Here is a 14,751-nt window from a genome sequence, read left to right on the forward strand (position 1 = left end):
ATTGCATGGGGCTTTGAATTCCATTAGCAACACCAGGGAAAGAAAATACAATATCAGTTCTGTGTAGAAATTGTATATAAACAAACTGCTCTATATGATGGGGGCATACCTATAATACTAGCATACAAGAAGCTAATGCAGGAGAATCACCAGTTTGAGGCCAGCTGGAGATACCCTATTTTAAAAACAAACAACAACAACAAAAAAAAATCAGAACATGGCTCCTTGGTAGAGTGCATGCTACTTGCCTAGAATGATCTGGACATCCTACCTACCCCTTAAAAACAGACAAAATGTAATAGGATAATTTGGCATTGGGTCACTGAAGAATCATAATGAAGCAACCATTTAAAATTAGGGATCTGAAGACCCTCAGATCATGGAAGAGAAGAGAGGAAAGAACCAAGAATAGAGGGTTTTTATCTTTCCTGCTTACATCACTTAGCAAAAAGACAGGCATAAACACAGTGGAAATAGAACATAGTTTGATTTGATTTGGTTTGTGGTTTATGTTTTGTGTATGTGTGTTTTGTTTTGGTTGGTTGGTTGGTTGGTTTTGTGAAACAGGTTTCCCTGTGCAACTCTGGCTCCTGAAACTTACTCTGTAAATCAGGCAGGCTGGCCTCAAACTCAGAGGTCCACCTACCTCCGCCTCCCAAGTGCTGGGATTAAAAGCATGTATCACCACCACCCAATGGTTTTGGGTTTTGAAGAGACTACATAACCATTATTTTCCGTAGTAACTTAAATAATAACTAATTTTTTTAGCCTTTAAAGTTATTCCATAAACTTTGGACCTTTTCTTGGTTGTACAGCAAATGGCACATTATTAATGAAGAAAAGCCTTCCCTTTTCAATTTTCCTTAGGAATTTAATTCAGGTGGTGGTGGCGCATACCTTTAATTCCAGCACTTGGATTTGGGAGGCAGAGGCAGGCGGATCTCTTTGAGTTTAAGGTCAGCCTGGTCTATAGGGAGAGTTCCAGGACAGCCAGGGCTACACATAGAAACCTGGTCTCAAAAAACAAAACATTCTGTGGACTGTTTTGGAGGAGTTGGTTTTGGGAAACAAGCCACATTATAGTCCACTTTGCTAATGGGATCCTTTACATTTTTAGGATGAAGAGATTAATCAACAAAGTCAACTGGTGGAGAAATTGAAGACGCAAATGTTGGATCAGGAAGAGGTGAGTTAAGTGCTTTCAGCAAAGCTTTAGTGTTTATCATCTGAAGATAAAGGAATCTATGGAGCTCAGATTATGTTAAGTATTACACTTTTAAAGTTGTTGAGTGTGTGCATGCTTAATTGTCAGTGTACTGTGAGATTAATCATTGCTTATATTGAATGAAGCAGAGACTGATTTCCTCCTTTAAATGCTTTTTGTTGCTCGGTTTTGAAGTTTGAGTTTCCTTTTATGGAAGGGAGAAGACAGCTTCTACAAAATGTTTATTTTTGCCAGCTGTAGTGATTTATAATCATCATAAGCCTATAATCTCAGAAGTAGAGGTAATATGGCAGGGGAATTCCAAATTTAAGGTTAGCAAAAACTTCATAGTGAGACACTTTCTCAGAAACAACAGTAGTGAAGTTTTGGACCACCGTATGTCTTTGAGCTTTTTAACTGGACTTCTTATGGCTTGCTCAGCCTGATTTCTACTCACATCAATCATCAGTCAAGAAAATTCACCGTAGCCTTGCCCACAGGCCTGTCTGGTAGGGACATTTTCTCAGTTGAGGTTCCCTCTTCTGAAATGAATCTAACTTGCATCAAATTGTCATAGCCAGCTGGGTTGAAGAGATGGCTCAGCGATTAAAAGCTCTGGCTGCTCTTCGATTCCCAGCACCCACATGGCAGCTCCCAACTGTATGTAATTCCAGTTCTAGGGGATCTGACACCCTCACTCAAACATGCAGTCAGAACACCCAGTGTACATAAAATAAAAAATAAATAAATCTTTTTTTTAAAGAAGCCAACATGCTGGACAGTGGTGGCACATGCCTTTAATCCCAGTACTTAGGAGGCAGAAGCAAGTGAGTGGATCACTTACTTTGAGTCCAGCCTGGTCTACTAGAGCAAGTTTCAGGACAGCCAAGGCTACACAGAGAAACGCTCTCTCAACAAAACAACAAACAACCAGCCAGTATAATAGGTATATAAACCATACATTTACATATAATGAATCATAAAGAAATTTATTTTAGAACAGTTCTTTGGTATGCATTTATTCTTGCTATTAAAGATGAAAGCAGATTTGAATACTAATGAATGCCTCACCTTTTGTTTTTGTCTTTTGAGACAGGGTTCTCTGTGTAACAGCTCTGACTGTCCTGGAACTCGATTATGTAGATCACATTGGCCTCAGATTCACAGAGATTGGCCTGCCTCTGCCTCCCAAGCTCTGGTATTAAAGTTGTGCCCACCACTGCCCAACCTCATGCCAGTTTTTAAAATCAAGTATTCTAGCCTGGTGGTAGAAGTGCATGCATGGAATCCCAGCACTCAGGAGGCAGAGAGAGGCAGATCTCTTGAGTTCAAGGCCAGCCTGATCTATAGATCGAATTCAGAGACATCCAGGACTACACAGAGAACCCCTATCTTGAAAAACAACAACAACAACAATATCACCATAAATTAGATATTTATGTATTGGGAGAATAATAGTCTAAAATAATATCACCATAAAATTTGATATTTATATTTTGGGAGGTGATGGTAGAAAAATATTAAGTCTTTATTCTCCATAATTAAATCACCTTATTTCTATAAGAGCAGAAACCTTTATATGCACAATAAAAACACTGTCGTTAATAACATACAATCTTGGGACCTTAGCCCAGATATTTAAATAGAGTTCTTTGATCATACAGGCTTGGGGATGGTTACATATTACATGTTCATACCTCAGACTGTCAAGTTACGTGCTGTAAAATGGAGGTGGTGTGTGTGTGTGTGTGTGTGTGTGTGTGTGTGTGTGTGTGTGTGTGTGCCAGAAACACCTGATTTAGTTCTTGATTAGTTTTGGTTTCCTTTTGGTCATTGATCAGAAACTTTTACTACTAATACATTTTTCATAGCTCTATGCTAGGTTGTTACTCAGAATTTAAAAGCTGGGACTAAAACATTATTATGAAAGATAGTTTCTGAACACATTGACTTAGTCATTGTATTAATTAGGGTTCTCTAGAGGAACAGAACTTTGTAGGGAATTTATTAGAATGCATTACTTTAGAATGTAGTTCAGCTAGTTTAACAACAGCTGTCTACTAAACAGAATATCCAAGAATCTATTAGTTGTTCAGTCTGCAAGGCTGGATGTCTCAGCTGGTATTCAACAGAACTGCAAAGAAGTGGTCCCTAATGCCTACTTTGAAGGAATGAACTTACCAGCCAGAGTGAGAGCAAGCAGGCAAAGAGTAAAAACTTCCTTCTTTTATGTCCTTACATGGAAAGTATGTCCCAGATTAAAGGTGGATTGTCTCACCTTGAAAGAGCTGAACTAGAAATGGGCCTTCCTACTTCAAATGATTTAATTTAAAAAAGAAAATCCCTCACAGGTATACCCAGCTATTTATTTGGGTTTTAGTTAATTCCAGATGTAATCAATTTGACAACCAAGAATAGCCATCACAGTCGTTAGTAATTGTGTAATTTTCAATGTGACTTTTTTTTGAAATGTGAATGTCACATGAATAAACATACTTTTACTCCTTCATGCTGTCTTCCTACACCCAATCTGTGCCATTTTTCTTATTTCTCCCATGTTTCTCTTATGATTTAGTCTGGATCCTCTTTTCACCCAATACAATGGAGGTAATTGCAAAATAGTCCCTATTTAAGGTGTTTTGAGAGGCTGGAGGAATAGAAAAGACTATAAGCTCCAGTAGACTGAATATCCGTCATCAGGAAAATCAGTTTATCTTTATGGAGTATTGAGACACAGTCTTGCTTTTTAGCCTGGAACTCCACATTGAGCCCATGCCTGGTGTCTTCTTATTTACTTCAACCATAGCAGTGGTCTTGGAGGGATGCTGTTAGCATTTGGGATTTGATAATTTTTTACTCTTCTGTTCTGTGTACTGTGTGGGACATTTAGCACTCATTATTCCTGTTTTCTAATGCTATTAATAGCTATTACTAACATTCCCATGCATTTCCAAATGTTTTTGCTGAAAAGTAACTGACCTGGATGATCCTTTTTCTTCTCTCCAGTTCAAGCTTTAATATGCTGAAATATTTCTCTGAGGCATAACTTAGAGGCCACCATTAGTTAAAGCAGATCTAAGTTCTTGAGAGATGATTTACTTTGATTTCATGTATATATCTGAGTGTACCATGTGTGTGCCTGGTGCCCTTAGAGAACAGAAGGCATTTGATTCCCTGAAATTGGAGTTAGAGGCAATTTTGTTCTTCCTGATATGGGTGCTAGATTCTGAGTTCAGATTTTCTGGAAGAACAGCGGGTGCTCTTAAGTGTGAATCATGTCTCCAGCTCCAGATCTAGATTTTTAAAGAACTAATCATTTTGGACTTGGACTTGAGGTTTAAAGCATGGTACTCACAAGTCTAGAATCCTTTTTCTTTTAATTTTTTAAAATTTATTTACATGACTAAAGTCTACTTCTTAGCTAACTTCTCCAGGAATACCATCCAAAAAGATATTCCTTTTCTATGGTACCAATCTTATGGTACCAGTTGGTCTGCTGTCTCTTCTATGCTATTAAACTCTGCCTTGTATTGCCCTTATTTTCCTGGACTTCAGTTTAGTAGATTCCTCAAAGACAGAGTGTTACTTTTCTCCCTTTTTGTACTCCACAAAGTGTAGCCCAGTGCCTGCACATAGTAGGTGTTCCGTGCATCTGTTAAAGAAGAAAGTATCAGCATCTTTAATGTTGCTACTTTTCATCTCACATTTTTGTAAATCTTTAAGCAAATGAATATTGTCTCACTCTTTCATACAGCTTCTGGCATCAACCAGAAGGGATCAAGATAACATGCAAGCTGAACTGAATCGCCTACAAGCAGAAAATGATGCCTCCAAAGAGGAAGTCAAGGAAGTTTTACAAGCCTTAGAGGAACTGGCTGTTAATTATGATCAGAAGTCTCAGGAAGTTGAAGACAAAACCAAGGAATATGAATTGCTTAGTGATGAATTGAATCAAAAATCTGTAAGATAAGTTTGGTTTTCTTTATACTTAAGTATAAGTTATGTTAAATGAAAAGTTATTTTAGTAAGCTATTTCTATGTATGCCTAGGATATTGGTAACATCAGCTCTCAAGACAGTCGGGTCTCACCCTCACTTCTTACATATAAACCCTAGGAGGTAGAGCAACAGGGTTATAATTTTCATTCTTAAAAGTATATTGATACATAATTTAATTGTTAATTTAAATGATGTTGGCTATTTCTAATGTTAGAAAAAATAACACATAGTAAAACTATCAATGATCAAACTCAAATTAAGAAATATGCATATAAGAAAATAGTAAATGTAACCAGATGTTGTGGCATATGTCTTTAATTATAGCACTAGGGAAGAGAGACAGAGATAGCTGCAAATTCCAGGACAGCCTGGACTATACAGTGATCACCTGTCTCAGCAAAACCAAGAGAGAGGAAGGGAGGGAGGAAGTGCCATCTAATTGGGTTATTCAGAATGTCATGCGTACATTACTTGCACAAGGAATAGGACCTCAAAGTTATGTAGCAGATGGAGATTTATGTGGGTTGCTTACTTCCTGGAGTGACATCAGAAATAGCAAATAGCTATTATTTCAACAACACTGATCCTATGTTTCAGATGTTAATATGTGACTTTCTGCTTAGAAATCAGTACCTACATGTATTCAGTATTGGTGTCTGCCGTATCTTTCCTACCTGTGCTCACATGTCTGAAAGAAACTAGTCAGTACTAAGAAATAAAGCCTTTACAAAGGCTTACTGCTCCCGAAATGTATCAAATAACACCTTTAAGAGATTTGCCTTGGGGGCTGGAGAGATGGCTCAGAGGTTAAGAGCACTGACTGCTCTTCCAGAGGTCCTGAGTTCAATTCCCAGCAACCACATGGTGGCTCATAGCCACCTATAATGAGATCTGGTGCCCTCTTCTGGCATGCAAGCATACATGGAAGGAATGTTGTTGTATACTTAATAAATAAATAAATCTTTAAAAAAAAAAGAAAAAAAAAGAGATTTGCCTTTTGTGAGTTGCTACGAAATAGTGCCTTGAAAGGCTGAAGTGATGGCTCAGTGTTTTAAAGCATTTGTTGCTCTTTCAGGACCAGGTTTGATTCCTGGCACCCACATAGTGGCACACAAACCACCAACACTCATACCCATAAAATAATAAAGTAAATCTAAAAAGACATAGAGCTTATAAATAAAGGTTTACTGCTTCAGATGTTTGTTTTCTGTTTTTAATCTCCAAAGTTAACAGTCAGGTTTTCATAGTTTGTTGCCAGGAATATCTAAGAGTGTTATAATTCTTCCCCAGTTGAATTATTTTAGCAAACCTAAATGCTGTTTGGCAAAACAACAGGTGAATCTTAGAGGTGGTAAGTTGGCCTTTGTCCACTGATTTTGGTATTTAATACTGTTGTATTTGTAGCACAGATGTGGAACTGAAATCTCCAGATGTTTTTGCTTTTATATTCAAGCAGTATTGTGTTTAGATAGTAAAGAAAATACCTGGGAGTTTGATTTTTGGTAGAAACAGTATATACTGAATTATGAAACATGGAGTAGAGCTAGTATATTGTAAACTGGGAGAAGTGTTGTACTGATAACTAGAAACTGAAGGAAATGACCAACCAGCAGAAGAAACAGGCAGTTGAAATGATGGCACCTGTACTCAAATATTGACTAAAAGTCAGCAAATTTGCATTAAAAATGCTACATTTGAAATTTGATGTATCATTTTAACATGGGTCAAACTGGATTATACTCTTTAAAATGGGATGATTTTGTAGCTGATAACCAGATATTTTAAATGTACAGTTAGAGTAATTAAGTCAATAACATTGATTCATCATTAGTTCCTAGGTAATTGCTTATATCATAGTAGTAAGAATAATTATGATTAGGTAGATTCTTTTTAGTGGGCATGTACAAAGTAAATAAAGGAAGCATACTAACTGCATAGAAAACTGTAGCACGAATAATAAAAACCCAGGGACAGGTTGGGGTTCAACCTGAAGATCAGGGAAGCGAAGCAGCCAAGCCACTGGAGAGCTCTTACCTCTATGAAGTCTTCAGATTGAAAAAGAGCAAGTCCTGTCTCATCCTGTTTTATATTCCTCTCTACTGCTGGGATTAAAGGCGTGCACCCACCTCCTGGTCTCTATGGCTAACTAGTGTGGCTGCTGTGTGCCACCACTGCCTGGCCTGCATGGCTGTTTTGTTTTCTGATCTTCAGGCAAGCTTTATTTATTAAAATACAAATGAAATATCACTGCAGAAAGCAGTTCTCCAAAACCAGGGAATAGCATTCTAAACATTAATTTGCTCAGACTAATTTTAAAAGGTAAACAAAACGTAGTAGGTGATAGTAGTACCTAGTTAATATGAAGTTCCCCGCTTCTATATTAAAAAATCCAACCTGAGGAACTTAGTGAATTGATACAGTTTATACCAGCTTTTATTGGGATGTATGAATAGAACATGCCTGCTTTACATAGTATGAAGTCTTATTTTTTAAGCTTGAGATAGGAACTGTCATTATTCATTATAGATCAAGAATCTCAAAGCAAGAAATAAACGCTTTTGTATGGACTATAATGAATATTTGAAGAGCTCATCTATACTATTTTCATTCTGGCAGGCAACTTTAGCAAGTATTGATGCTGAGCTTCAGAAACTGAAGGAAATGACCAACCACCAGAAGAAACGAGCAGCTGAAATGATGGCATCATTACTAAAAGACCTCGCAGAAATAGGAATTGCTGTAGGAAATAATGATGTGAAGGTAATGCGGTTATTGACTATTACATGTAATTTTCTGTGGCTCCCTGTTTTGTTGTGTGTATGCATTATTGTGCAGTGGAAGATGCACGTGTTTTCAGGTGTGTGTGAAGGTCAGAGATCAATCTTGGGTATTGTTCTTCAGCACCCATTCACTTTAGGGTTTTCTTTTCCTTTGTATCTTACCTTGTTTTTTAAAGTAAGTCTCCCAATGAGACCTGGAATTTCCTACAGGGACCCTTACCTACCTTCCTCCCAAGAACTGGGGATACAATTATGTGCCCACTACACCTGGCTGGTTTTTGTTTTGAATTTTGGTATTTTTAATGTGGATTAAAAAAAATGCTCAGGCTTCTGTGTTTTACTAACTATGCTATATCCCCAGTTCTGTTGTTTGTTTTTCCACAAAGTTCTTGTTACACCTGGTAACCTCATAAATGTGTGTTAGGTGGTATTAACTACAATTTTGGGTTTTTTTTTTTAATTTGTGTTTGTGTGTGAATTTTTAGTATTTGTGTACATCTGTCTCTGGAGAGCAGAAGATACCTTGGAATAGAGTTAATAGGCTGTTGTGATGCCCCATTGGATGCTGGCAACCCAGTTCAGCTCCTGGAGGAGCCACAACAAGCACTATGAACACTGAGACATGTCTGCAGCCCCGTAACTCTGATTTAAATAGATGAAACAGGAGGAGTAAACCCAGGGTACAGAAATAGAATATTCACTAAGCAACCTCATTGGGCCATATTGGATTCTTTTCTCAAATGTGTAAAGGTTTGTCACTTAAAAATCACCTTACTGGGCTGGTGAGGTGGCTTAGTGGGTAAAAGTGCTTACCACATAATCCTGAATTTGATCCATGGAACCCATGGTGGAGGGAGAGAACTGACTTCATGCACAGTATCACCTGCACGTTGGCATTTAAACACATCACACATGTGCATGTTGATATTGATGGTAAATAATTTTTAAATATCTATTTGTGTATGTATTTGATTAGAAACTAGTAAATTAGCTCAGGGAGAAAGCTCATAAATGAATTGACCTATTGTTACTTGTACTTTTTTAAAAATAATATGTGTGTTCATGGATGTGTGTGGAGGACAGAGGTCAGCATCAGGTGTCTTCCTTATTCCCACTCCCCTTAGTTCTTAAGACATGTCTTTCACTGAACCTGGAGCTCAGTTAGCTGGCTTCCTTGCCACAGAGATCCTCTGCTCTTGAGAGCTGGGAATTAAAAGTGACCACTATGCCTGTTGAGCTTTTACTTGGGTTCTGTAGCTGAAAACCTCATTCCTCACACTTGACCGTAAGCATTTCGCATTTCACCTGTGGAGACATCTACATGGTCGTACACATTGTATTTTGGATCAAGAATCTTATTGACTTGCCTTGCCTAGACTGGCTGGCTGGCCAACAATCCTAATTTGGGAAAATAAACCTTGAACAATTTTGGCTTGAACTTTTTTCTCCTCCCCCTCCCCTCTTCCCCATCCCCTCTCCTCCTCCTCCTCTTCTTTTTTCTTTCTTCTTTTTAAAGGGGGATGGTGTTTGTGATGTTTGATTGAGACAGATTCTCACTTGATACAGTTTGGAAAGCAGGCTGTTCTTGAATTTACAGAGATCTGACTGCCTCTCTAGTTATGGGATTGAAGGTATTTGCTACCACATGATCCTAGCTTTAACTTACTTTGTGTTTTTCTCACAGCAGCCAGAGGGAACTGGTATGATAGATGAAGAGTTCACTGTTGCAAGGCTCTACATTAGCAAAATGAAATCGGAAGTTAAAACCATGGTGAAGCGCTGCAAACAGCTAGAAAGCACACAGACTGAGAGCAACAAGAAAATGGAGGAAAATGAGAAGGAGTTGGCAGCATGCCAGCTTCGCATCTCCCAAGTATGTGTCACAGAATGGTCTTCATTTCTCTAAAAAGCAAATGTATAGATTTTATTATAAAGGTTTTCAGAATTATAAGCTTCTGTGTATTTTCAATAACAAAAGACCTAGTTTTCTTAGTAGCTGTTTCTTAGTGTAGTTGAATGATTTAACATGTACATCCTAAATATAGAACTTAGCTAGAGACACGTGACTAACTGACGAGTGAGTGGGCAGGCACTGTGTTAGGATCTGTTCACAGAGGATTGGAATAGCAGTGTCTCGGCTTTAGTTGGTACACACTGTATAGATAATGTCTGAACTGTGATTTTTATCTGCATAATTCCCCCACTTCATATCAGTATTTTTCTCCCAAAAGCACGAAGCCAAAATCAAGTCACTGACTGAATACCTTCAAAATGTAGAACAAAAGAAGAGACAGCTGGAGGAATCTGTCGATTCTCTTGGTGAGGAACTGGTCCAACTTCGAGCACAAGGTATTGACTTTACATTGCTATGCTCATATTCATATTTAATGTAACTGTTGTGCACATACACTGAAAGAAAATAGTAAGAATGTAGAAAATTGGAATAGTAAATAAATTATACACTTCAGTGTAGCTTTGAAATATGGTTTTTTGTTTTTGTTTTTGTTTTTCGAGACAGGGTTTCTCTGTGGCTTTGGAGCCTGTCCTGGAACTAGCTCTTGTAGACCAGGCTGGTCCCGAACTCACAGAGATCCGCCTGCCTCTGCCTCCCGAGTGCTGGGATTAAAGGCGTGCGCCACCACCGCCCGGCTGAAATATGTTTTTTTAAATTAAGGAATATCTGACCTCCAGACACATATACACACAGTTGAACACATCCATGTGAACATGTGACCCAAACACACATGTTGAGAAAAAGAAAAATCATTATTGAGTATAAATAGCAATTCAAGGGATTTCCCACAAAGTTCTTGTGTATATGTGTGTGTATATATGTAAGTCCTAACAGACAACATTTAGAAACTATTTAATTTCCTGTTTATAATATCAATACAGTGGCAGCAACAAACTATCCTAGTGTTATTGAACTTGGAGAGTTTGCTGGCCGAGTTCTTCTTATAAAACATACTTCCTCTCTGGTTTCTATCAAGGAATCCCAAGGCTCACTTTGGGCCTCTTTTTTCTCTCTCATTCTCTTGTACCCAAACAGAGAAAGTCCATGAGATGGAAAAGGAGCACTTAAACAAGGTTCAGACTGCGAATGAAGTCAAGGCAAGTGTGATGCTCTAGTGGGTCCTAGTGTTTTTAATCCACCATCATTATTAATCTTAGTCTAACTTTAATATACCTCTCCCCTTCCAAACTAATCTTAGCAAGCTGTTGAACAGCAGATCCAGAGTCACAGAGAAACTCACCAGAAACAAATCAGTAGTTTGAGAGATGAAGTGGAGGCGAAGGAAAAGCTAATCACCGATCTCCAAGAGTAAGTGTTGCACTTTTCTCTGAGATGGTAGAGACTAATTTAGAAAGGTTTCAGACGGGAAGCTAGTAGTACTAATGGACAAAGACATTCTCACTAGAAACCTGCTGTTTCCAGTAAAATTAGAATTTTTCCACATTTTTTAGTAAAACTTCCTAAGTTCCAGATCAGTTTAAAAAAATGTATATCTTTTGATCTGACTGTTTTATAAAAGAGAAACAAGGAGCAAGGGGTGCCAGCTTGAACTCATTAGTTTGCTAGCATCTAAGAGTTTGGAACTCATTAGATTGCTAGCATCTAAGAGTTTGGAAAAAGCATCCTGGAAAACTATAGTGATGTTGTTTTGTTTCTAAATAGTCTTTCTTTTTTTTTTTTTTTTTTTTTAGCTAGAAGTCATTTCTTTTCTTCCCATGTTTCCTGTCTTCCATGCTCCCATGCTCTCCTGTATATATGTGTGTGTGTGTGTGTGTATATATATACACACACACACACACATCTATATATATTTGAGAAATCTGCAATAATTTGGTTAGGAAAACAAAAGATGAAACAAATGATGACAGAATTTGGGGAGATGGTTCTTGTTACTATTACCTTTTGGAAGTGAAGATAAAAGTTTGGGGAGCAGAATAAAGTGATTTCAGGTGGTCACGTGGGAAATACCCTGTGACTAAAAGAGTCCTGGCCCCTCTTTCTTACCTTAGAGAGGTCCTGCCAGTTGGCAAATGACATAGAGCAATTTAGAGTTCAAGGCCAGGATGGTGGCAGATACCTGTAATCCTAGGCAGAGGCAGGAAAATTCTGAGTTCCCGGGCAAGAATAAGGTTTTATTTCAGAAAGCAAAGCCCCCCCACCCCAAAAAAGTTACATTTTGATGCTGACATTCATAAAACTTTGAGGTTGATCTTATATTTTATTCTTCTGTCAGCCAAAACCAGAAGATGGTGTTGGAGCAGGAACGCCTAAGAGTGGAGCATGAGAGGCTGAGAGCCTCAGATCAAGAGAAGAGCAGGAAGCTGCATGAGCTCACGTAAGTGTCACTTGGATTCACGCTTAGAAAAACATGGGCATGCCTGCCTTCTACCTCTTTTTGATTTGTGACATGCACTTATTCTGTAGTGAAGGCAAGGTCTCACATAGACACAGTCCTGTTTCTCAGACTGCCTCTTGTTTTCTTGGTGTCTGTAGTACTTCAGGACTGTCATAAAAACATCTTAAAATCTGATAATAAATAATTTAGAAAATTATAGAATATATTTCTAACATTTTGCCAAATTTGGTTTTTCATAAAAAGGATATTATTTTGGCCTTTTTAAAAAAGAGGTGTTGTTTTTTTCTGTTGTTAGTGGTGGTTGGTTGGTTTTGTTTCTTCCATCTCTCTTCATGTGTGTGAGTGGCCTGCCCCGATTTATGCTTGTGAATTCACCATGTGAATGCCTGGTACCCACAGAAGTCAGAAGAGAGTGACAGATCCCATAGAACTGGAGCCACAGGCTGTCTCAAGTCAATATGTAGGTCTTCTACAAGAAAAACAAGTGCTTCTACTGCCAAGCCATCTTTCTAGCCCCTAACCTTAATTTTTTGAACAGAGATTTTTTTTTTTCTCCTGTTCTTTCTCTTATTCTCTGTGAGTTACTTTTCCCCAGGGTCTTGAGTAGGTAGATAACTCATTGATGATAGTCTTCCACAAGTCTTGAATTTTTTTCCCCCAAGACAGAGTTTCTGTAGCTTTGGAGCCTGTCCTGGAACTAGCTCTTATAGATCAGGCTGGCCTCAAACTCAGAGATCCACCCGCCTCTGCCTCCCGAGTGCTGGAATTAAAGGCATGAGCCAACACCGCCCAGCAACAAGTCTTGAATTTTAAGAAATCATTTGCAAAGAACTATGGTAGTTAGGATAGTCACACTGTAGATCAGTTCAGCGTGGGTTGCATAAAGGTTCTACTGAGGGCTAGGAATGTGCCAGGCATGCACAGAGCCCTGGGTCTAAGTCCCAGCACTACAGTGCAGGGGGCATTGTGCCGAATTTCATCTGTAATTTTGTGTAATATAAAATATTTTAGTTTCAGACAAATTTTAGTATCAACAATTTCTACTTAATGAGTATTTTGGATGAATTAGCAGTATACTATATATATATGTGTGTATATATATATAGCATAATTTAAAATAAAAATTTTAGCTATCCTTTATATGAACTCTGCCACATACTATTTGATCTCCTACATTGATTGCTATATGGGGTCTGTTTCTCCCTAATAAACTATATATTGAAAAAGAGACTGAAATATTCACATAGATTTATGTGAAAGATACAGCATAGCTGAATGGTGATGAAGCACGCCTTTAATCCCAGCACTCTGGAGGCAGAGTGAGGTGGATCTCTCAGTTCAAGGCCAGCCTGGTCTACAGAGTGAGTTCCAGGACAGCCAGGGCTGTTACACAGAGATACCCTATCTCAAAAAGAAAAAAAAAAGAAAAAAGAAAGATACAGCATGGACAAACACAAACTGTTGTTTAAATATGAGCATATTTCTATTTTAACTTAATAAAGTTTGATTTAATTTTTGCTAGATGAAACTGATTTATGGAATCAAAGTTGAAAAATGTACCTGATTTGCTTCAATTTAGGGTTATGCAAGACAGACGAGAGCAAGCGAGACAAGACTTGAAGGGTTTGGAGGAGACGGTGGTAAGAAAATGTGAAAATAAGTAGAACTGGAGAATATACTTTGGATTTTCTGATATAATTGTTGTGAATGTAAGACCAATATCTTTATTCTTAATTCAAGGCAAAAGAGCTGCAAACTTTACACAACCTGCGCAAGCTTTTTGTTCAGGACCTGGCTACCAGGGTGAAAAAGGTGACAGTGCTGAGGGCTGCCTGTACAGATGTGCTTGTACAGATGTGCCTGTACAGATGTGCCTGTACAGATGTGCCTGTACAGATGTGCTTGCTGTGTGTGGTGCTTTCTTAAAGCGCGCGTGATTGGGCACGTCTTCATGAGTGAGGCTTCGTTATGTCCGCGTTTGTAGAGGAAGCTTGGGTATTTTGATCTTTCCCTTCATCTCTTTTGTCACCCCCTCCTCTCAGAGTGCTGAGGTTGACTCTGATGACACTGGCGGCAGCGCTGCACAGAAGCAGAAAATCTCCTTCCTAGAGAACAATCTGGAACAGCTTACCAAAGTGCACAAACAGGTAACAGAGCATGTGTCATGTGGCAACTTTGCAAAACCATAAATGTGGGAATAGGAAGCATTTTAACCTTCCAGGGCCCTGAACCATTATGCTCTGTGCGGCTGTTATTTCATTGAACAGAGACGAGGAACTTGCTGGGAAGCTAACATTTTTACTTTTTAAATTTTGAGCCTTGTCTCATTATGTAGCTAAGCAATCTTCCTGTCTCTGCTTCCCAAGTGCTGTAATTATAGGTATGGACTGCATGCCCAA

General features: G+C 38.4%; 1 protein-coding gene across 2 annotated transcripts in view; it reads left to right on the forward strand.

Annotated features, from left to right (window-relative positions):
• Kif5b (kinesin family member 5B) overlaps positions 1-14,751 on the forward strand; it is a 48,237-nt gene that overhangs the window by 23,902 nt on the left and 9,584 nt on the right. Inside the window, exons 13-23 of one of the 2 annotated variants that reach the window (XM_038332923.2) lie at positions 1,118-1,186; positions 4,959-5,165; positions 7,819-7,962; positions 9,667-9,855; positions 10,214-10,331; positions 11,032-11,093; positions 11,195-11,304; positions 12,230-12,331; positions 13,932-13,992; positions 14,093-14,164; positions 14,395-14,499. In XM_038332923.2, coding sequence (XP_038188851.1) covers positions 1,118-1,186; positions 4,959-5,165; positions 7,819-7,962; positions 9,667-9,855; positions 10,214-10,331; positions 11,032-11,093; positions 11,195-11,304; positions 12,230-12,331; positions 13,932-13,992; positions 14,093-14,164; positions 14,395-14,499 — 1,239 coding nt within the window. The remainder of the gene's footprint in view (positions 1-1,117; positions 1,187-4,958; positions 5,166-7,818; positions 7,963-9,666; positions 9,856-10,213; positions 10,332-11,031; positions 11,094-11,194; positions 11,305-12,229; positions 12,332-13,931; positions 13,993-14,092; positions 14,165-14,394; positions 14,500-14,751) is intronic. The other variant, XM_038332925.2, reaches the window with a different exon arrangement.

This window comes from Arvicola amphibius, chromosome 6 (assembly GCF_903992535.2).
Source record: "Arvicola amphibius chromosome 6, mArvAmp1.2, whole genome shotgun sequence".
In the NCBI taxonomy this organism is placed as follows: Eukaryota; Metazoa; Chordata; class Mammalia; order Rodentia; family Cricetidae; genus Arvicola; species Arvicola amphibius.